The following is a 22,753-nucleotide window of genomic DNA, read 5'->3' on the forward strand; positions in this document are numbered from 1 at the left end:
TTGTGACTCACTGACTAATTCTCCTGTAAAGTTTTGCCGCCATCTAATGGCGTATTAATGTAACTTTCACTCAATCCATATTAGGCATTAATGAATATATATTTGTTGTTCATAAACACAATTGTCAGTCAAACGTAAAGTACTAGTGTGCCCGTGACGGTTGTCAAGTGTGCAGTGGGTAATTACCAAATGCCAAAAAACAAACAAAGAAAACAATGATATAGGCATAGACTGTAAAAAGGATATAGGTCACCCTTTACGCTTGTATGTGGGTTTTACAAATATTTAACGAATGAAAATGATTTTAAAGAGCTTGTGACATATCCTCGTAACTCCATTGGATCCTCAAATTATCAGTCAAATCTCATAAATCCTAATGAATGAAGTGCCGCACGCAGTTTGGTCATCTCGTCTATGCAATGCAAAGGTAAATAAAGATCTGATGTGTAAAAAAAAAAAAAAAAGGTAAAGCTTTTCTTTACTCAAAAAACTGTCTATAAAGGCTAATGTTTTGTGTATTTGAAGAGCGGAGAAGAGTCTTCTTCTGATTTCCCGTCTAGTTGTAGCAAATATGCTTTGCTATATAAAGGATGTAAGTTATTATTATCATATTTAACATAGCAACAGTTCGACTTGCTCTGGAACAAATAATAGATTAATAAGACCAAAGATTGCCCTTTTTATGTACTCAAATTGAAATATGTCTCATGTTTAACCACTATAAGAGCCAGCGGTAAATCCCCGAAGCACTGCCCAAGATGAAGCTGTTGTTGGCGCATACACGATCAATGAATGGCCGCTGACGCCCTGGAGCTCGCATCTACGAAAACATCAAAACAAATTGTAAAATAGGTGCTATTATTAAACATAAGTCAATTCAGATCTAAACAACTACATTCTCGCCTAAAAAACTATTAAAACTACAGTTCGTGGTACAACAAGTAGTATTTGTAAAAATTACGGTTGATTTGCTCAACCGCCATGATGGTCACTTCAAGCGGAGTGATACAAACGGTGAAAAGGTAGGAGTGCTGTTATCACCGAAATATTGCATGGCTATCAGCCAATCAGATTCGAGAACCAGACAGAACTGTTGTATAAATATACATATGACATAAGAGATGGTAGTCAGAAACGGTAGTGCAAATAAACATTTATGAAACAGACATTTTCAGCTATATTTCTTGAATGTAAAAGAAAAAAACAAACAGTAAAAATACAGAAATAATATACATCTATTGGTGTGGCCAAGAAGTGGCAGAGCACCCATAACGTGATAGCGTGCATCTCAATCAGCTCCCTAGTTCACTAGTCAGGGCACTGATCAAGGAGTCAGCCACATTCATTTACACAATATACTGATACACAATCTAGGGAGCTAGAGTGCTGAATAAGAGGCAGGGATAGTTTGTAGGGGTCTTCCGCGTCTACTTACTTCCTTTTTGTCTTCTTGGTATCAGTGTGTGCTTGGCAAGACCGTTTTGTGTTTGAGCGCCACCAAGTTGTGTTTTACTGTAACTTCAGCATCTCCAGGCACATGAACAAAAGCGCCACTCTCATTGGTCTGCCAGTTTTAAACACGTCACGTCAAACCAAAAAAACAAACCAGAGGCGTTTTTTAAAAAACAACACTTTTACGTCTCGCGTTTTTCGCGTTGGTGTGCACACTCACATTGGCACCCTTTGTTTAGTCATGAGGCATTAAACGTCTGTGATAATCGCGCGATATTCATCCAGGTGTGTACAGGCCTTTAAGCATAGTGCTTTCCACTCTCTAAACAAGAGGAAGTCTAACAATGCTCAAGGATAACCACAAGGGAGGCTTTCTTACGAAAGCCTACAACACCTGGCTATCTGTCAGTGCCTAACACCACTAGGGAACTGAAGCTCGGCATATCACTACTACTCTAATACCAAGAGGAGTCTCAGCTCAACCTAAGCAAATTGAGGAGGCCGTAAAGCCTGCTACTCGCATTGATAGCCTAATGCAGAAGGTGGCCCCTGGCTGGGGACAACTCTCACAATGAGAGGAGGCGTACCAGGATCACTGACTGTCAGTCCTAAGCTGGAGAGGTTTTCCAAGAGTAGCCTACACTGAGCCAAGGCATGCTGGGAGGCGGAAAGCTACAGCAGAACCACCCCTGTCTGAAGACATGCTCCTAAAGTACTAGCCTAGTCTGGATATCAGGGCGGCCCAAAAAGAAGGGCCAACATACACACCTTTATGACCATCCTGGAGCTCAAGGGAGCAGAAACGTCAGCCTAACAACTCTAAAGAAAGGAGGCTGGCTCACAACACTTAGGTGAACTAACCACCTGAAGCTCAATGGAGTGGTGGCTTCAAATAGAGACTCTCAACAAGAGGAAGCCAGCTCACTCACCACAGGGTAATGCCAAAGCGGCCCAGAGAGGGCTGAAATCTACAGTCATGATCTATCTGGAGCTTGGGGGAGGCTTCAGCATATCGCCTTTTACTCTCTTAGCAAGAGGAAACCACTTCACTCGACCTAGGGAAGGCATAAAGAGGGCCTAACAATGGCCATACACCTGAAATTGTGATATTACCTTGAGCTCAGCAAAGTGGTGGCTTCAGCAGGGTGACTCTTTTAACAAAATGAAGCCAACTCACTCAACCAGAAGGATTATCAGGGTAGCCCCGAGCACCTGACATATCAACAATCTGGAGCTCAGATGAGTGGCAGCCTGGAAAACAGACTCTCAACTCAATGCCTAGTGTAGGGACCCGTTCGACAGACGTTACCAAATGGCTTTATCAGCCAGAGGCATGATTGAACAAAGCTTCATTTGGTCCAAAAGATCCATTTCCTGACAGGAAACACCTAGCCTTAACAGAAGTGATGACGTGACTTCTTTTAACAAAGGACTCTGTCTAAAGGACTTCTTTGCTCATCAGCAATAAACTAATCAGAACCTATCACGTGGGTCTGATCACATTAAATCTATTGATTCTCTCACAAAACCCTCTTGTATTATCGGACGGAACAGGAAAACACCCATCAACGGATTTAAAGACGAATCTGTCCTATCAATACCTCCCTTGTTTGAGCAATCCATCCTGACCCGGTCACTCGTGACTCCGGTCAAAGTTTAAACTATGCTTAAGGACTCAATCTTGAATCTCAAAAGGGACAGTTGTCGATTACTTAAAGTATTAACTATATCCAGAATAACATTTGCTATGATGTGATTACTAATATGTTGGAGTCAATGCATTATATGTTTGTATTCCCGTATGCATTTTCTTTCTCTTGTAATCATTGTTTTTAATTAGGTCAGTCTAGTAATATGTTGGTAAGAAGTGTGTCATGTTTAAGCTCTAAATACAGAGTTTATAATTCTCTGTAATTCTGTGTGAATGAAACATTGAAATTCAGTATCAGGAAAATATTAAGAAACTTTATTAAGTTGTTAATAAAACAGGAGAATGTTCTGCAGATATCACGCGATGTGATCAATAGACAATAGACGAGGCGTGTCTAATCTCCGTAGCAACGTCTCATTGGAGGATCGCATCTGAAGGATGGAGCCAGAATTGCTCCTTTAAAACTATGCTGTCCGAACAAGTCAGAGTCAGAAGTCAGAAGCTGGAAGTCAGAAGTCGGTCAGAAATACTTTGACCACGGCTGAAAAGTTGCTTGGGTCATGCTGAAAAGAAGAAGTTGAGAAGATCCTTTATCGGGGCTGATTTTCTATCTAACAGCCGCCGATTTCAACTACGAGCCACGCCACTGATCATTCAACAGCCGTCACATCCAGACTCCAAAAACCTCTGTGAAATACCTGACCAAAGTCTCCCAAGAAGAGAGCCGCTCAAAGCCAGACGCTCAGATCAGAACAGCAACATCCTTCAAAGCTTCCGCGCAACCTACAGGGCTTTCCCGAGAAGACGTCACCTGAAAGATAGCCAATCCAGAACGGGACTCCGCTGTACACGAGTCACGGAACAACCCGATTACCTCAGCTGTCAGAGCAAACGCAGGTACAAGCAAACTTCTCTCTCTCTTGCTGGAAACTGGTGAAACTCCTTTAAACCTAAAGAATCAAGCCAAAGCTCTGCTTTTGTGATTTTCCTCAGGTTATGAGTTAAGTTAGCACTGAACTTGGGACTTTTCATAACTCATCAACTCCGTGAATGTATGTGCATGTATGTGTGTGTGTGTGTGTGTTTAGCTTTAGTTTCCTGTTATCATTAGAAGTAGTCAATAAATCTTGTTTTGATTTTCACATATACGAGTTTCTTGTGCTGTGTGTCAAATTACTGCCTTAAACTTAAAGATCAAGTTACCTCTTGCTTATAATAATATAATAATTATAATAATAATAATCATAATAAAATATTGTTACTGTTGGCCACAGAATAGCCTAATATTTTATCCAGAATTGGTAAAATACTCTAACCTCAATTTTCGCTGGACGAACAATTGATGAAGTGTTAAATATTAATTCTGATTCATTTACAGTGAATCATTTACAGTTGATTCAATTCTTATTCCCTGTAACAATTAAATTGAGCTAATAAATGACCTAAGGTACATTACAGTAGCCATTCACTACAGGTGGTATTTGTTCTGAATGTTACCTGCTATATAAAACCTCACAAAAAGAGGAGGCACATAGTAAGGGTGTCACAATATCCTTTCCTAATAATGGGAGCTCCAGGGCCCCACTTAATGTTGGGATGAACCATGAACGCAGAGGGACAGCGTCCCGGGAGTAAATTTCAAGGGGGGCGGCGTTCCAGTTCAAAATGGTTTGGTTTTTTTTTGATAAAAAAATAAAGGGATTTCTGTATTTATTCACTCAGTAGCCTACGAAAGTCAAAAAGATTCAGCGCAAAAACAGCTCAATAAAAATCGCAATCTTACTCATTACTCATAGTAGGTCGGTGCGCACCGGCACTTCTTTTTTTTAATTTGTATCGTACCCACACTTTGTCTTGCGTACCAGCACTTCTCACATGTTGCCTGTACTCTAACCACCACCTTGAAACATAGAATCGGGCTGTTAATTACTCAGTCTTATAATGCGAGTCAATGGTCACACAGTTTATAAGAGTCAATAAACATGCACAGATGAATCCAAATTAAACCCTGCGGCTCGTGACTGCACACTGATGTCCTAAGACACGAAACGATCGGTTTTGTGCGAGAAACCGAACAGTATTTATATCATTTTTTACCTCTAAAACACCACTGCATTCATCCAACTGCATTCATCACTCGATTCGTGAGGTCTGATCGCGCTCTGACAACGACAGTGATGTCTAGCACTCATTGAAGTATATATGCGAGACATCACTGCCGTTGCAGTTGGACTTAGTGGTGTTTTACAGGTAAAAAATGATATAAATACTGTTCGGTTTCTCGCACAAACCGTTCGTTTCGTGTCTTAGGACATCAATGTGCCGTCACGAGCTGCAGGGTTTCATTTGGATTCATCTGTGCATGTTTATTGACTCTTTGTGTTCTACTAAAGAAACAAAGTCACCTACGTCTTGGATGCGCTGGGGGTAAGCAGATAAACATCAAATTTTCATTTTTGGGTGAACTATCCCTTTAAGATAGTTTGACTTCCCATGGCACTTTGTAGACAAGTGTTAACAGGCTGTTACTTTATTGCAGTTGTGTTATCAACCATCTTTGCATGTGTGGATCATTTTGCAAAAATAAAAAAACGAACACATAAATTATCCTCACGAGGGAGCAAACCCAAACTCCTCACAACCGAGGGAGACAACCAGTCCCCCATCCCAAATGGAAGTGAACAAAATAGAGTAAATCACCCTTTGAAAGTAACTTGATGCTTCAAATAAAGATTGCATTAATTACATCATTAAACCAGTAGGTGGAGACAAATGATTGTTAATTTATTTGCCATTGAATCATTCATTACAAAGATTTGTTCAAAAACGTTGATTCATCTATGAAACAAGTGACATCTTTATAATTGAGTCAGCAGTTGAAATTATTTCAGCGAATATTGTAATAGAACTGCATATTCAGGTAGCAATGTTTTAAAAAATCTAAAACTATGGTAACATCTTCAAAAAAAAAGAAAAGAAAAAGATTTCAACCCTTTTAACCATTGTTTAGGAAAAGGGATGAGTAAATATTATTGTATTTTCTAGCTACATTATTATCCAAATTATTTTGCATTTCCCTTTAAATGTGTTTAAATGTTGATATTCAAAGTATACTAAACTGAGAGGTAGCCATCCAAAACGTTTTGTTTTCTTTAACCTGAGGACAAATTAATTTAAAATGTTTGTGACCTGTTCAATTCAGTCTGCACCACATATGCAAATTCCTAGACAATGCCTTTTAATTTGGCCAAAATCAAACAGGGCAGCGTTTCCCAAAAGCATCGTAAGCCTAAGTTGATCGTAGCTCCATTGGTTTCAATGGCGCTACGATCAACTTAAGCTTACGATGCTTTTGGGAAACGCTGCCCATGTAATTTTCTCCAAGCAAAGATTCTGTTGAATTAACATGTTTGTGCAACACAATTCATAAATGTTGTTCACTGAACTTTCATGTGCCTGCTCGATAATTAAGAAAATATTGTTTAGAGGAAACATGAAATGGGCCTGTTTAATGTTAGCGTATTATTTATACAATATTTTATATTTAAATACATCTGAAAAGTCATGTCATGTCATTTTTAAACTAAAATGAACTTGTCCACATTTTATATAATTGGTAAAACACTGACTTTAAACTTCACTTCGGACACACGAACTCAACATTTTTTAACATGTTTGTTTGTATCATATTTGTCACTGTTTTAATAAATAAATAAAAAAAGATTATCTGATAAAAAAACAGTTGGATTTCTATGCACTTCTGTGATTTGTAGACAATGCAGCGTCTAAACAGGACTTTTATTTTGGAGTGACGACTTGACGTCACAAGACTGCGCTGCTCTCCTGCATCTGTTGTGATTCTGCTGAAGAAAGGTTTGTTTTAAGAATTTAATCGATAGAAACAGTTCAATGATTTATAGTTGTGGTATTATTATTTTTACAAGCGATGTGAAATGAGTTTATTTACTATTTAATGTAACATTGTGATTCTTTATCTAACTGTAATGAAGGATATTTCTGAGTAAAGCTCATCCACTGATGAAACTGAACTTTTCAACTCTGAATCAATTGAATCAAATACTTTGAGAATTGATTCATTGAATCACGACACGTGCTGCTCAAATAGTGAACATGAACGAGAACAAACTTACAAACAAACTAATCATGTTTTCATCAAAGTGTAAATATAACCTATAACTCATTAAATACCAAATATAGATCCTAAATGTCTAAATATGAAGTTTATTCATTTGCAGGGTTAGTTTTGTGGGGTTTTAATTAATTAATTTAATTATTCTCTTCTTAAAGATGGCATTTATTAAAGAGGAGACTGAAGACATGAAGATGGAGTTTATTAAAGAGGAACCTGAAGACATAAAGATTGTAGAATCATTCAGTGTGAAACATGAAGATATTGAGGAACAAACAGGTTGGTTTTATTCTCACAGCTGAACTCAGTCATTTGATCCTTATTCAAATGTCCAGCTCTACAGAAATAGAATATACAGAAGTATAATGTCAGAGAATATTACAGAAGTAGACAACAAAACAATTATTTTCTCCAATATTAAACCAAATATCTACTTATAAATAGTGAACAATGGAAAAGTAGGATTTTTCTGTTCATTTCTCAAAAGTGTACTAACATTTTAACATGCCTGAACATAAATGACAGTAATTGAACATTAAATCAAACCATAAATAAGTCCTATTATTTTGATCAATCCCTATCCACCTTATTCCTACACCCCATGATGCTTTGCGTGAATTATGGGTGTATCTTCCGTTAAGCTGTAAACAGTCAGTGAAAGGCTCACCCTATGAATGCAATAATACATTTTATTTTTAAACTGGGTACAATGAGATAACATTATTCTACTCACCCTTCAACCAATGAACATTACAAGAACATTTAAAAGTGTAAAAGCATCAACAAGGTACTTTCAACAGACCATGAAAAAGCAAGATTCTTTCCACAGCAATAACGGGTTAAATATAACTAGAGATATATATCTGTATTATGTAATATACGTTGCCTTAAAAAAAAAAAAATAATCATGAACTTCAGGATTGTGTGATACTATTTCAAAGTGATTTCCATCATTTTCACAGATAATAAATTGTATTTACTTGTGATAACAAACCTGGAAAGAGACATAAGGCTTTGAGGAGAAAAATGAGAGATTCTTCGTGCATTCGAGTGAATTATTAATGGGATATATCGTAAATTATATTGGGAGAACAGACCACAAATGTGCAGTATATGTTGTCCTTTTTCATACTATTACAGCGAAATGCAAAGGGACAAAATAAAATAATTACAAGGATAGTAAGCAGCGACTGAAAAGAGCTCTTGCCATAGATATTCTTGTTATAGCATGTTAAAATATCAAGCGTTACATTTATTTTCATACGTCATGAGAATAAACATAAAAGAAAAATTGACAGCTCATTCAGTCAGACTGACGGATAAGCTTTATTTGTAGGGCAACCTTATGATTAGAAATGATTAGTTTCAATCTTTTTAAATGGAAGTTCCCCAAACCGGAAAAGACACCCATAATTCAAAACGCAGTAGGCTAGTCAGGAATAAGGTGGATATCAATAATCATTTAATGTGTGTGTGTGTGTGTCATATGGAGGAAAGTCAGCAGGGGAAGTTTGTAAAACATTTTGAAGTAGAACCGAGTGAACTGCTAATATTTGATGAAACCAGTGAACAATATTTACCTTGTCATTTGTGGTACAGGTGTAGGTTGGAAATCAGTAAGAATTGTCAGATTGAGGCTAGAGGTGAATTGGTATGAAAATTACATATCGTGATTATTGTGACAAAATTATCATGGTTGTCATTTACATACACAAATGCCTAAAATTGCTATTTTTGTTGTTGTTTGCGCCGATATCCTTATGGGCAGTCCCACCTTACTTCCTGACCACTCTCTATGGTTCAGTCACAGTAAAGGCCAAAATCACTAAAAATTAAATTTAAAATTGCTATTTTTGTGGTTGGTGTTGATGCTGTTGACGTTTGTTTTGCTCCTCATGTAGCCTCTGTTGTGCTTGGCTCTGTTAATCACTGCTTGCAAATATATTTCTTTTTTATTATTATCATTAAAGTAGCTTTACTTATTCTGTGACCCGGTCAGGCAATTCATGTTTCGTACAAGAGGACTTTTAGTAAAAGGTGGATTTTTACACTGAGATTTGCTCATATATGATCCTCCAGGTCATGTCTACTCTCCACCACTGGATACATTTCTTCTGCTTCACTTCAGACACATACTTGCAAACAAGAGTTGACAAAAGTACACGCTTTAGTATCACGTCAGTGCTGAAATTAAAAAAGATCTGACACTTTGAGCGCTGTTGAGTGGATTCATAAACACCTCTAATTGGCCGTTGTGTTGATGCACTCATCGGATATGCCTGTGATTGGCTACAATGATCATTGCATGGGAGTGTTTGAATTTAAAAGCAGGAGCATTTGAAAGCATCCGTCTGTCAGTGGACTGATCCACAATAGATGCCTGCTTTCAAACGCTCCTGTGTGTTAGTTATTCTGCTTGTTAATAGCAGCTGTTCCTTACTAATGCTCAATCATCACTTAATTATCTACTTAACACACATTTTGATATAAGCTGAGAAAATCAAGCCTTTTTTTTTTAAAGACCATGTCTGGATCAGATTCATAGATCACATCCATCAACCCCCCAAATCATGCATGTTATACTTTTGATACCTGATATATACTGATATATAAATCTTGCACCTCTTCATGGGTTCAACATGTCATTCAGTAACGTTTAAAAGCTTCATAAAAGATTTTTGTGTTGATTTAATGTTTTATGATTGAGTTAGTTTTCATGTACTTGATCAAAGCGTTTATCATTTGTTTCTGCTTCTTCTGATCTTGATTCTGAGGTTTTGTACTGATTCAGATGAGTAATAACATCCCTACTGTATATGATGTTTTATAACAAAGTTATGTAGGAACAGGTTTAGATTAATAAACGCATAACTATGTTTCATATACTTATTTCACAAGTTCACATTTACATATAAGTGAAAACATGGACTGCCAATGTCAATGTCAGCTCTCTTCTATCAAGCTGATGATCTTCACCAGATGTGAAAAATAAAGAGGACATACAAAATGTGCAGTGGTGGGTCCCTTTGGACCTGGTTTGAAAATCTCTGGTGTATAGAGTATTGGCAGAGTTTAGCTCCATCCTTGATCAAACACGCCTGCAAAATTGATCTCAATTCCAAAATTTAATCCCAATTCGCCAGGACTGCTTAAATTATAGGTAGGTGTATTAGATTAAGGATTAAACTTTACTCTGCAAGACAGTGGCCTTCCAGAACCAAAGCTGCCCATCCCTGATCCAAGTGATGGGGTATAGATCATACATGTTGTTGTTATGCATTAAATTATTTTATGTCTATTTTTGCCTTAGACCGAATGACACTGAAAGAGATGAGTCATGAACTTAATGAAAGGGAAGAGGAGAAAGAACATTATGATAAACATCACAATTTCATGACTGGGGAAAGATCGACACAGGCTAAAAAGTCTTCCTCACGAAAAAGAGCTCAAAAGACAGGAACTAAAAGTTATTTCACCTGCCAACAGTGTGGACAGAGTTTCACTGTAAAAGGAAACCTTAAAGATCACATGAGAATTCACACTCGAGAGAAACCTTTAACCTGCCAGCAATGTGGAAAGAGTTTTACACATAAAGGAAACCTTAAAGACCACATTAGAATTCATACTGGAGAAAAGCCATACACCTGCCAGCAATGTGGGAAGAGTTTCACATATAAAGGAAGCCTTAAGGTCCACATGAGAATTCACTCTGGAGAAAAGCCTCACACGTGCCAACAGTGTGGACAGAGTTTCAGTGAGAAAGGAAACCTTAAAGTCCACATGAGAACTCACACTGGAGAAAAGCCTTACACCTGCACTCTGTGCGGTAAGGCCTTCACACGGGACCCAAGCCTCAGGGAACACATGAATATTCACACTGGAGAGAAGCCATTCATATGTGGTCAGTGTGGAAAGAGTTTCAGATTTAAAGGTGACCTTAAGGGCCACATGAGGATTCACTCGAAAGAGAACTGATTTAGAAGTCGTCGCTGTGGAAAAAGCAGAGGTGTAAAGAGTACCTGAAAACCATTCTTGAATAAAAGTACAGATACCTGATAGCAAAATTGACAAGTTAAAAATGACCAATTCTAATACAACTTGAGTAAAAGTCTTGGAGTATCTGATTTTAATTGTACTTAAGTATTTTGCTCATTCATGCTGAATGTAGGCTCAAAGACGCACTAGTCCTTAACACCTGAGAGACATGCCGGTGAAAATAAACAATTGATTTGATTGATGAGAAATGTTTATTTTCAAAAATAAAAACTGAACACCTCAACACTGCAATAAATCAAGGTTAACACAACAGCTTCTCAAGTCTCAGTTAAGCTCAAGTGCACAAAAAAGCTACAAGTAACCTTCATAAAGGTTTTGTCAATACAGCAGATGTGTTGGTTTCAGACTCATCACCAGTGAAGCCAAGTCTGTGGTTTTCCCATGTAATTGACCCTTCGCAAAGACCCGCCCCCCCCTTAGTTACTGTTGCTTTGTCCGACAAGCCGTGGCGTGACGCAGTGAAAAATACATCGCAGAGCAAAGAGAATATGGACAACGCATCAACAGACAAGACAAAGCAGGTTACTTATGATATTAAACAAAGTCCCAGCTTTCAAACTGTGTAGTTTAAGAAATTCAAACAATAAAAACCATTTTGTGGCTCTTTATTTTGTCGTGACAGATTGCTGTAGCGTCTCAGCTCAAGAGTCTCGTAAACTGATCAGCTCTTCCTACTAGTCCATTTATAGCATCAAATAAACATGAATGAACATGAGAATGAATGTTGTTTCAAACACGGAAAGATGTCAATATATACAATTTTTCAAGTTTAACTCCACCGAGGTTAATCTTCTAACTCCTGACTTTTGACGGACAAAATGGCAGATTCTGCGTTCTGATTGGTTAGATCGCTTAAACTCCTGGCGAAGGTTCAATTAGGCTACTTTTACACCGTTGTGTTATTTGGGGTTGCTTCAACCCACGGATGTTATTTAGCCTCTGTAATGCAACTTTTATCTGGGGAGCCCCACCAAAAATGTGGATTTTTACCCCCAGAAATTTTTTCTCGTGGGACCCTGTTATATGCAATTGGGCTAGGTTTGAGTAGCAATTGGGTGGGTTTTGTTGAGAAAACCTGGCAACCCTGCTTATCACCGGTGCAGTCATAACTATATCTCCTAAATCAAACACCTGTGATGCACTCGCATTCATGTAAAGTACAAGTTTGGTTGAGTACGGGCAAAACGCACAAGATATAGTACCTTCAATGCCTTCTTTATAGCAGAAACAAACTGCTGCAGAAAAAGTTAGGTGTCATGCAAAATGCAAAAAGGTTAATTGCATTACTCATCACAAATGTATAGGAGTAAAAAGTACATTCACTTGTTCAAAAATATATTCAAGTAAAGACTAAAAGATACTTAAAGGTACAATCTGTAAGATATTCGTAGTAAAATATCCAAAAACCACTAGGCTAGTGTTATATATATTGTCCAGCTGATTACTAACAATATCTCTAATGTTTTCAACAACTTGTAAATCATGAGAATATTCCCATTCTAAACAGTGACACGGGGCAGTGCAGTCGCCTGTCAATGACCCTTTGTTACCGCCTTTACTGACGTAGAAACCACATGACAACAGTGTCGTGGACAAATGCGGAAGTAGTGTCTAGCGTCCAGCAAACCACTAGCTTGCTTCAAGCAGTTCCTTAATCCACCATAAAACATGCAAGAAGTAAATGTGTTACTTATTTATGGAACATAATTACTGTTTACTATCTGCCGCTGGATCTGTCGACAAGGACAGCTCCTGTAAACGTAAGCGTACGGGCCAACCAAACGACCCAAGAAGAGTTTGGGACAAGAGGAGAGAAAGAGCGAGGATCAATATCAGTGATGAATTTTCTAGATGGAGGGAGCTTTGCGACAAACTTCACCAGGAAAGAGATGCCGATCTCGCTTGTGTTTTACTCGACAGGTATCTTTACAGAAAACGTATGCCATTATAACAATCAACACGATTAGTATTATGGGGCATACATGCCAAACGCGGGGCATCGCGTCTCATCCATAGTCTGATCGCGTCTTTGCATTGACTTTGTATGTAATCTACTCACACAAATCATTGAACTCTTGATTTTTTGTAACAGTTACCATGCTTTTACCACTCATCAGAGAAAAACACTATTTTATGAAGTAGCTAACATAGCATAATCAGATGCAGCTTTATTTTTAGTAACAGTAATACAGCAGTTTTTCCATCATACAATACCTTTTAAAATTAATTGCATGCCATTTATCAACACAAGCCATCCAGCATTTAATATTCAAGAATATTCATACTCAGAAAATGAACTGTAACTTGGTGAATACTAATCACAAAAAAATTAGACTTATGTCTAAAGAAATGTTGAAATGTCAGGTTTTAAATCATGCAAGTTAAACGAAAACAAACATTCTGTGTTTATGTAATCTGTTTGAAAAGAGAGCCATGTCAGAAGTCAGTGATTCAGCTCATTATCCGCTAATGCGGCCACGCCCATGGAGCCAGCGCTATTCAGATGCAATTTCACAAGCAATACTTGTATACATTGTCTCAATCGTGTATTTATTGTCTTGAAAAGTGTTTATCTGGATGTTAAAGCCATGGTTAGCGATCTCTAGAAGACATGCAGTTAGTTTCTAGTTCCTTTTCTTCTTTATATGAATTTGTGGCCTAAAGGTGTGCAGAGAGCGCCCTCCGGCTGCAAGTATGAATTGAAAATACAGTATCCAGCACTCATAGTGATGACAATAAATATTGAATAAATATTACTCCTCTGTATAGAAAATTGACAAACATATGAGAATCCATCAATATTTCTCCAAATGTGCATGCTTTTAAGCTAAAAGCCTATATGAAATGCCATAGAGGTAACACAATTGTTCAGACACTTTGCATCACATTATATTTTAAAGAATATAATAAAATACCATTATTTTAAATTGAACTGAGACATGATTACAGAGGGTTTTTTCACAGCCTACCTGAATGAAAGGCCTCATTAATATGCAAGTCATTTCAGGTCATTAGTATGTGGTTCTTTTGTCTTCTCAGGTGTAAATGACCCATTATTCATGATGATTCACGCCTCCACGCATACTGTGTTTCTTGACAAAAAGTGTCTTACAAAAACTCAATCAATATATTGTTTTATATGAAGGAGTAGGCAGCATAATTTTTACATAATTCTGAAATAAAAACTCTAGTGTACAACCTCCAATACCCAGAAGTCTTGTGAATACAGATTTAATATACTTTTTTTGGCCTTATTTCAGTGAATTAAGTTTTTTGTTTTTTTCAATAACCACGCATAAACGTTATTCCTTCAAAAACACTGATGAAAGACTATTTATTAGGTTCACTGAATGAAATAATATCAATATACATCATCTGTGCACGAGGTAGGGCCTTAAAAACAGCCAATCGTTTACGCGATCATGGCTTTAACGATTGGCTCTCTGGCTTGTCAATCACTGCCATTACGTTCCTTGTGAGAGATGTGCGCGCTCCAGTAACTTTCCACAGGTGCTGCATGCAATGTTTTTGTCAGTGGATTCATTATGTCAGACTCACCGCAGGTAACTCATAATCTGCAGTTGTTACTCCTAACACGACACAGCGAATGCCGGTGGTAAACAAACACTTGTGTTCCAATACTCCTGCGCAGGTTTTGGGAGGCGTTCCCTCGAAATGAGCTGTGAAGGAGGGGGGTTCTTATGCATGCGCTCATTTCAAAAACTCACAGTCTTTGGTTTCTCAGTCGTCGAAAACATCCTCTATAACACCTTTAAAACAAATTCAGTATTTAATGCAATTGCATCAGAAGTAATTTCCATTAAATTACAGAAAAATTAAGAGCAGCTAGCTAATCCTTTATTTTTTCAAGTAAAAAAGTAAACTACAGTACTTGGTAATTAATTACACCCATCACTGTATAACAGTAATTAAAATTTAAACTTACGCATTGACTCGAGCAGCTATTTTTCCAACTCTCTCTCTTTTGCCACTGCAGCCGTATTGCTTTTTTGTTGGAAAATGTGCTCATACTCACTATGGGCCGGTTTCCCGTACGGGGATTAAGCCTAGTCGTAGACTAAATGTCATTTTAAACCTGGATTTATTGAAGTAGCTTTCTCACACATGGATTACAATAGTCTCAGACTTGCACTAGTCAAACAATCAGATTTCTAGAAGTAGGATTAGACCTAATTCAGATCTAAATGAAGTCTTAAATTAAACCTGGTCAGAAGCAGGTTCAACCTCAGATTAAAAAGTTCTTGCCTCAAGGCTCACGTCCACAGTGGCAGAAAATGGATTACCTCGACTATTTCAACAACAATCAGAGACCACCACCAAGACCAGAAAGAAGGTTGCTGAAAGACAGGAGCAACCCACTAAATGATTTTGATGATTTACATTTTCTTGACCGTTTCCGTATGTCAAAGGAAAATGCAACAGAAATAATTGGTTTGCTGCAGCCCAAGCTTTCAGGTGACTTATTCAGGGGCACCCCTATTTCTCATTCCTTACAAATATTAATTACCTTAAAGGATTAGTTCACTTTTAAATACACTTTTGCTGATAATTTGTGTAATGGAATGATAAAATGTACTTTATAAATTGATTCCCCCCCCCATTAGTATGGGTATACATTTCCTTATGTTTTCCTTTTATTTCTTTTTTTTTCCTTTTCTCTTTTCTTCTTTACAAAATGATAAAATTTGAGTTAAGGTTAAACATCTTTGTGGCACTACACCGCCATACCTCTAGATGGCGCATTACGCACACATGAATAATGCGAGAGATTTACTTCCCCCTGTTCGGAGCGCTCAGTAATAAACTGACTGCTGCCGTGGAAAGACATAACTTTTGTCTTCTTATGTTTTTACAGGTATCGAGTATATTTAATTAATAAAGGATTAATTTCATTGTGCTTGTGTGAATCGACAGGGGTGATGCAAAGAGTTTAAGCGAGTTATGAAGTGTATTTAATCTAAAAAAGTGTTTTAATTCACAAAGAATTATAAAAACGGCTAAATAGCAAGTTTATTCAAGTTTCATGCCTGGTTTATGTTTATTAGACTAAGATATTGAGTTCATGTCAGATATATTATCGTTTTAGAAACGTTTTAGAATTACATTTCTTAGTGCATGTTGTATTCTCGTTTGTATCGCCATTTTGAGTGTTCAGCACATGTTTTTTTTCAGTGTCTGCATGTGCATGAGTTAAAAAGAATAAGACAAATTCTATCAAACTAATATATAATGACATCTAAAGTGTTTTCATTATTGTAAAGTATATGATTATTATTATAAATCTATGTAAGATTCTAAATGCACATAATGCATACCTGCATATAAACTTGTGTGTTAACATACAAATATACATATTTGTACAAAGGTGTATTTTGAATATGTTTATCTAGTGTATTAATGGATTTGTTTGTTTCATTGTATTCCATCAAATGCACTTTGAGTGTTAAAGTTTTGAAACATTGAATCTTTTTCAGAAGTGAAATGAATTAAAAGAAAGAAACTATTGCAGTAATAAACTGACTGCCGACGTGGAAAGACATAACTTTTGTCTTCTCATGTTTTTACAGTTTATGCACCGATCCACAGTGCACACTGCCTGTATATCATTTGCCGCCGTCTCAGGTATCCCCTAGATCCGAGGACGATAACATTTACTCACCCCCACGTCATCCAAGATGTCCATGTCCTTCTTTCTTCAGTCGAAAAGAAATTAAGGTTTTTGATGAAAACATTCCAGGATTTTTCGCCTTTATAATGGGCTTGAATGGGCACCAGACGGTTCAAGGTCCAAATGAAAGTTTCAATGTGCAATATATGCAATTACGTTGAAAAGGTCACGCTTGACATAGGCGGAAGTACCAGGTCAGTGTTTACAACTTGAACGTGCAAATACTAAGTCAAACACCGTTTACAAAAAACGGTAAAACAACAATGTCGGACGAGGAGATGAGTTTTTCCCCCTGCCCTACCTTTTTAAACCGGAATACACAGAGGAAGAAATTAGGCAGATGGAAGAGACTGCTGCGGCGACACACACCTCTCCAGCATCGGGCAGACATGGTGGTGCACATGTGGCAAATGCCAACCATTGCCAACAGAGGAAGAATCTAAATCCCACCATTAGAATCAGTCGGTGAGTCCCTGTTTCCATCTCTCTGCATTACCGGACAAAATGGATTTCCACCGTTACGAAGCAACAGCGTCGCACACCGGATGCGAAGCTCAGCACCGCGCCACGTCTTTAAAATTCGAATGCATTGTTTTCTGAGCGTACACACCGGCGACGACATTCGGCGCCTGTCCGCGGTGCCCAGCTACGACTCAAAATCCTGCCGCGCCACAGAGCGCCATGTACATTGTTTTACATTAAATGTATATTATATTTCTCTCAAATCGTCGTTAATGTACATACTGACCCTGTGCTGCAAGATACATTAGTTTTTCATTAGTTACTCTGTTGTGCCATTTTCCATGTACACTAACCTCAGTGCGAAATATTAAAGCATATGTAACGTTTCCCTGTTGATGTAAAACTCCCATTGTGCAGCTCTTCTATCAGGAGTCGAGTCAAAATTGAGCTTGCGCGTCCGGTGTGCGACCCCCTTTAGAGGTGTTTTTGTTCTGATGGAGAAGGGTATGACAGTCTGATGGCACTGACAACACAGGATGGAAGAACCATTAGTTGTTTTACCTTTTTTGTAAACAGTGTTTGACTTACCGTGTGTCTCAGTCAGCTCCCTAGTTCAGTAACTTAGTCACGGCACTGATCAGGGAATCAGCCACATTCATGATATACTGATTCACAACCTAGGGAACTAGGGAGCTGATTGAGATGCAGGGTTGGTATTTGCACGTTCAAGTTGTAAACACCGATTCATACTTCCGCCTATGTCAAGCGCAGGGGCGTAAATCGCGGGGGGGGACGGGGGGGACATGACCCCCCCCTATCTGAGTGCTGTCCCCCCCAAAAAATATAACTAAATACCACTCTAAGTATTGTAAATAAATGATATATCCTTAAAATAATTGTGTAAGAAGTAAAGCAATACAAACGCAAACAGGCGTTTTAAGTTTAGAAACATTTTGAGTCACCTCTCCCTTGCCTCACAGTGGTTTGGTCCACCGCGCACGTCACACTCGTGCATGTAGAAATCCGGCGGCGCCGGCGGGAGAGAAGACAGATGTTAACCGTGAATCAGACGTTAAGATTTACTGTTGTGTGTTGGGTTTTGCTCAAAGTATATTCATCGTATTTTGGTGACTTGGTTGTAAAAAACTTCAAAAATATTCAAATAAATAAATGATTTTGAATATTTTGGTCAATTTAGTAAGTTTTTTTTTTTATTGAACCAAAGAGAAACATTGAGCATAATGGCAGTCTACATGCTACAATAATAATAGTAGTAAGGTTTTCTTCTGTGTAACATTACAGGGGTTAAATTGGGATTTCTTATGTGGGGGGGCTCTGTGGTTTCAGGCTTTCGAGGAGTGCACATGAGTATGCAAAGCCTACAAAATCTTATCAGTTGACAAACTAAAAATAAATCGACAGAGCCCTCTGCTATGAACACTAAAATGCAGATCAAAATCATTCTAGATGTTGGCAGAGTGCAAAGCTACATCTGATAACAAAATCTTTCTGTAGGCCTAAAGGAGAGCGTATCAATACAAAATACAGGGTAAATTGGTCACTTGTCCGACCAAAAAAGTTGGCTGGAAAAAATTGGATTTTTTTTTTGGTGTAAATATAATTTATTCTGAAGCTATATTCTCAAGTGTTCCGTCAGCTTTTGCATATTTATATCTGCATATTTACCCCAAGGGCATTTTTCCCCCTAATCTTATTTCATTTTTTTTTTACATTTGATCAATAAATTCAATAAGAAAAATAAAGCAGGACTGTTATGAATCAAATTAAATTTACACTGAAAAATTACAACTGCATTAAATAATATTATGATATTCTTTAAATATTTTTGAATATACAAATAAGAAATGTTGGGAAAATCTAAACATGAAACTGAACTGGCAGTAGGTGGCGAGAAGTGACTGTCCTAGTCATTCATTCAACCGATTCGTTCAAAACGCTGAATCATTAATAAAATATTTATTATTAAATATTTATATTATCCATTATCAATCGCCCTGATAAGCCTATGTGCCGGGGCTCAGCCCCGGACGGCCCCGGATCAATTGAACCCCTGCATATATCCTTTATAAGTAAAATTGTGGCTGTATTATTTGTGTCCCCTTCAAAAATTGCTCTTGAGAAATTTTATGTTTATTGTCCCCCCCTACTGTCCGAAGAAATTTACGCCCCTGGTCAAGCGCGAACTTTTCAACGTAATTGCGTATTACGTGACGTCACGAACGCGCATCCCAGAACAGAGCAAGGCAAGCATTTGTGCTTATAAACTTTTTTTTTTAAATGACCGGTCGTTTTGCTAGATAAGACCCTCATTCATTGTCTGGTATCGTTTAAAGCCCTTTGAAGCTGCATTGAAACGGTCATTTGGACCTTGAACCGTCTGGTGCCCATTGAAGCCCATTATAAGGAAAAAAATCCTGGAATGTTTTCATCAAAAACCTTAATTTCTTTTCGACTGAAGAAAGAAGAAAGAAGGACATGGACATCTTGGAGGACATGGGGGTGAGTAAATTACCAGCAAAAGTTTATTTAAAAGTGAACTAATCCTTTAAGGTTTTTGGCATGTGGAACCTTCCATCGTGAAACTGGGGATTTGTGTGGTGTAGGTGAATCAACAGTGTGCAAAATAGTACACAAAGTCTGCAGTGCTATATGTGAACTGAAAAAGGATTTCATCAAATTCCCAAATGCTGCTGATCAGGCCACCTACAAGGTAGATTTCTATGAATATGGGAACTTCCCTGGAGTCATTGGTTGTATCGATGGCTGCCACATTCCCATCAAGTGTCCCTCTACAGCAGATGCTGAGGAATTCAGAAATCGTAAAAACTGGTTTTCTATAAATGTACAAGGAGTGTGCACTCCCACTATGCAGTTCTCCAATATTGTTGCACGTTGAAAAGGTTAAAATCATGACTCAAGGATTTTCCACAACTCCTCTTTGTACGGTCAGTTTGAAACAAGACAACACTCTGGAATTCTACTTGGTGACAGTGGCTATGCACAGACAAACTTCTTGTTCACCCCTTATCTCCAAACAGTCAGACCAGAGCAACAGCGCTATAACCAAGCTCACATGCTCACCAGAGGGCTAATAGAGCACATGTTTGGTGTATGGAAGAATCGTTTCCAGTGTCTCCGAAATACACTGCGGTTTGAACCTAGGAGGTGCTGCATTGTTATTATTGCAACAGCAGTGCTTCATAATTTTCTTAAACAGTGTGGCTGCCCAGACCCTGATATTGAAGATGATGATGACCAACATGTTCCTATCGGTGAGCTAGCCAATGACAGAAATGGACTTGCTTACAGAGATTATTTTGCTTTGCAGCACTGCTCATAAATGAGCCTTGAGTGATACATAAATGATTGGAACAAAATCTCAGTTAAATAAATTTCCTGAATTTTTTTTACCTGTCTATGCCAATGACAATTGACACTGCTGCTGCTTCACGTCTCTCTATTTCATAGACAACTCAAGATGAAGAATTTTCATTTTGACTTCATGTTCTTCTTTTAAATTGTAGCGTATGTACACGTATCAGGATAATCAATAAACTTTGGAATGTTCAGAACGCTTTTAGCATGCTGGACTGGGTTGTAAAACCCCCCCAGTGACTGACCAGATCCACATTCCAACACCCCACACACACAGGGACACACAAAAACACACACACAGACAGACACAGAAACACACAATCATACATTTTGAACTGTATTTGTAAACTACCACTATGCTGAAATATATATTCCATATATTTTTAGGGCCTATGCATGTTTCCTAGTGTTTAAATGAGTGTATTTGTGCTAGTGTGCATTTTAACGATATAATTTTGTCTGTAAACCATAACTTCTCTCCTATGCCTTTCTGACCTATCGAGTTTGGTCTCTCCGTAAAACTCCGGACACGAGCTATTCACTGAGATATGTCACACCGCTGATAAATGCATTTTTCTATGTGTTTAATGATACTGTGAAGAACGCACTCCATTTGGAGATCTGATCTGAGAGTCATAAATCATGCAGATTAAGTCGTGAGGCCAAACAAAGGAAAAGCTTTCCCGCCAACTTTGCACCCATGTTATTGGCTACCCCACCTCAAGGAGGTGTGTCGGCTTATCTGTCATAAAAGCAAAGACGCACAATTTCTGTGTTCTCTCCCGATTGTCTCACGAGCATCTCGTGCACGTTTTTCCCGGACCCCTCCGGTGACCACGCGCTGTCATCGCGCTCAGCTTCGGGATCGCCATCTTCCAGCGAAACTCACTCTCGTCCTCAGTTCAAACCTTCCCGCTGAACGGAGGAAGCCAACGAACTGCACCAGCGCTAACCTGAAATTCGACACACGCAACCAATGCAAGTATACTGCCGTTTCTCAATCTTAGATGATGAAACTGATTTCCGTGCTGGCTTAGGACTGGTTGTGAGTTTGCTACTTGCCTTCTCTCTCTTTCCTTCTCTAATTCTATTCTTGTACATAGGTGTGTATTTTCTTGTATATATATTTAGATGTATAACCTCTGTATTCGTAGTTTGCATATATTAAAACGTTATTCATGTTCGATTGTTCTGTTTGTTCTTTCAGCGGAAAACCCAAGTCACTTTAACGTTTTTTTCGATCGCTTTATGCTTTAGTTATTTTCATGGCCAGAGAATAACTCCGTTTATAATATTCTGTGAGGGACTTAGTTTGCTGGACAAACGAGCAGTTTCTCTAAATAATTATTAAACCAGAACTAATCATATATGTAATTGATTATAATTCGTTGTAATTGATTCACAATATATGTTTAATTCCCCATTGGGTCGATATATGAACCAATATTTATTCATAACCTTATGAATTATTATATTCATATTTCATCCATAAATTGATTAATAACCGCTACATTTCGTTACATATATTATTTGGTGGAGAATGCAGGCAACGTTTTAAACTTGGTTTTCGGTAAAAGAGCAATGTAGAATAATTTTGTATGATTTAACTTACATGCGCGCTTTATTCAGTGAGAAGACGCACGGGTCCTCACTACGCACCGTTAACAAGCTGCTGTTTGTGTCTAGAAACACTGCAGGCATAGCCTTGGTTGACCGTGAAATACACTGCAGTCCATTGATATCTCAAGCTCGTATCTGTGAAGGACGACAATCTTTGCAGTAAGTTACAGTTTTGAATATTAATTTCCGCTTGAATAAACGAATTGAATCGTGTTCAGCGAGTTTAGAGGGTCGTGGCGAGAGTCCTGCGATCACTCTTTCGAGGCCTCATTATATT

General features: G+C 38.0%; 1 protein-coding gene across 1 annotated transcript; it reads left to right on the plus strand.

Moving 5' to 3' along the window:
• Positions 1-7,411: 7,411 nt before the first annotated feature.
• On the plus strand, positions 7,412-11,228 carry LOC137005082 (gastrula zinc finger protein XlCGF7.1-like). The gene is made up of 2 exons (XM_067365859.1): positions 7,412-7,532; positions 10,564-11,228. Exons 1-2 carry the CDS (start codon positions 7,412-7,414, stop codon positions 11,226-11,228), a joined length of 786 nt encoding a protein of 261 aa, XP_067221960.1.
• Positions 11,229-22,753: the final 11,525 nt, after the last annotated feature.

Source organism: Chanodichthys erythropterus, chromosome 3 (assembly GCF_024489055.1).
Source record: "Chanodichthys erythropterus isolate Z2021 chromosome 3, ASM2448905v1, whole genome shotgun sequence".
Lineage (NCBI taxonomy): Eukaryota > Metazoa > Chordata > Actinopteri > Cypriniformes > Xenocyprididae > Chanodichthys > Chanodichthys erythropterus.

Excerpts from the sequence above, each read along its gene's own strand:
- LOC137005082 (XM_067365859.1), top strand. The coding sequence starts at position 7,412 with ATGGCATTTATTAAAGAGGAGACTGAAGACATGAAGATGGAGTTTATT. Across the intron at positions 7,533-10,563 it reads AGATATTGAGGAACAAACAG|ACCGAATGACACTGAAAGAG; the intron begins GTTGGTTTTATT and ends TTTTTGCCTTAG.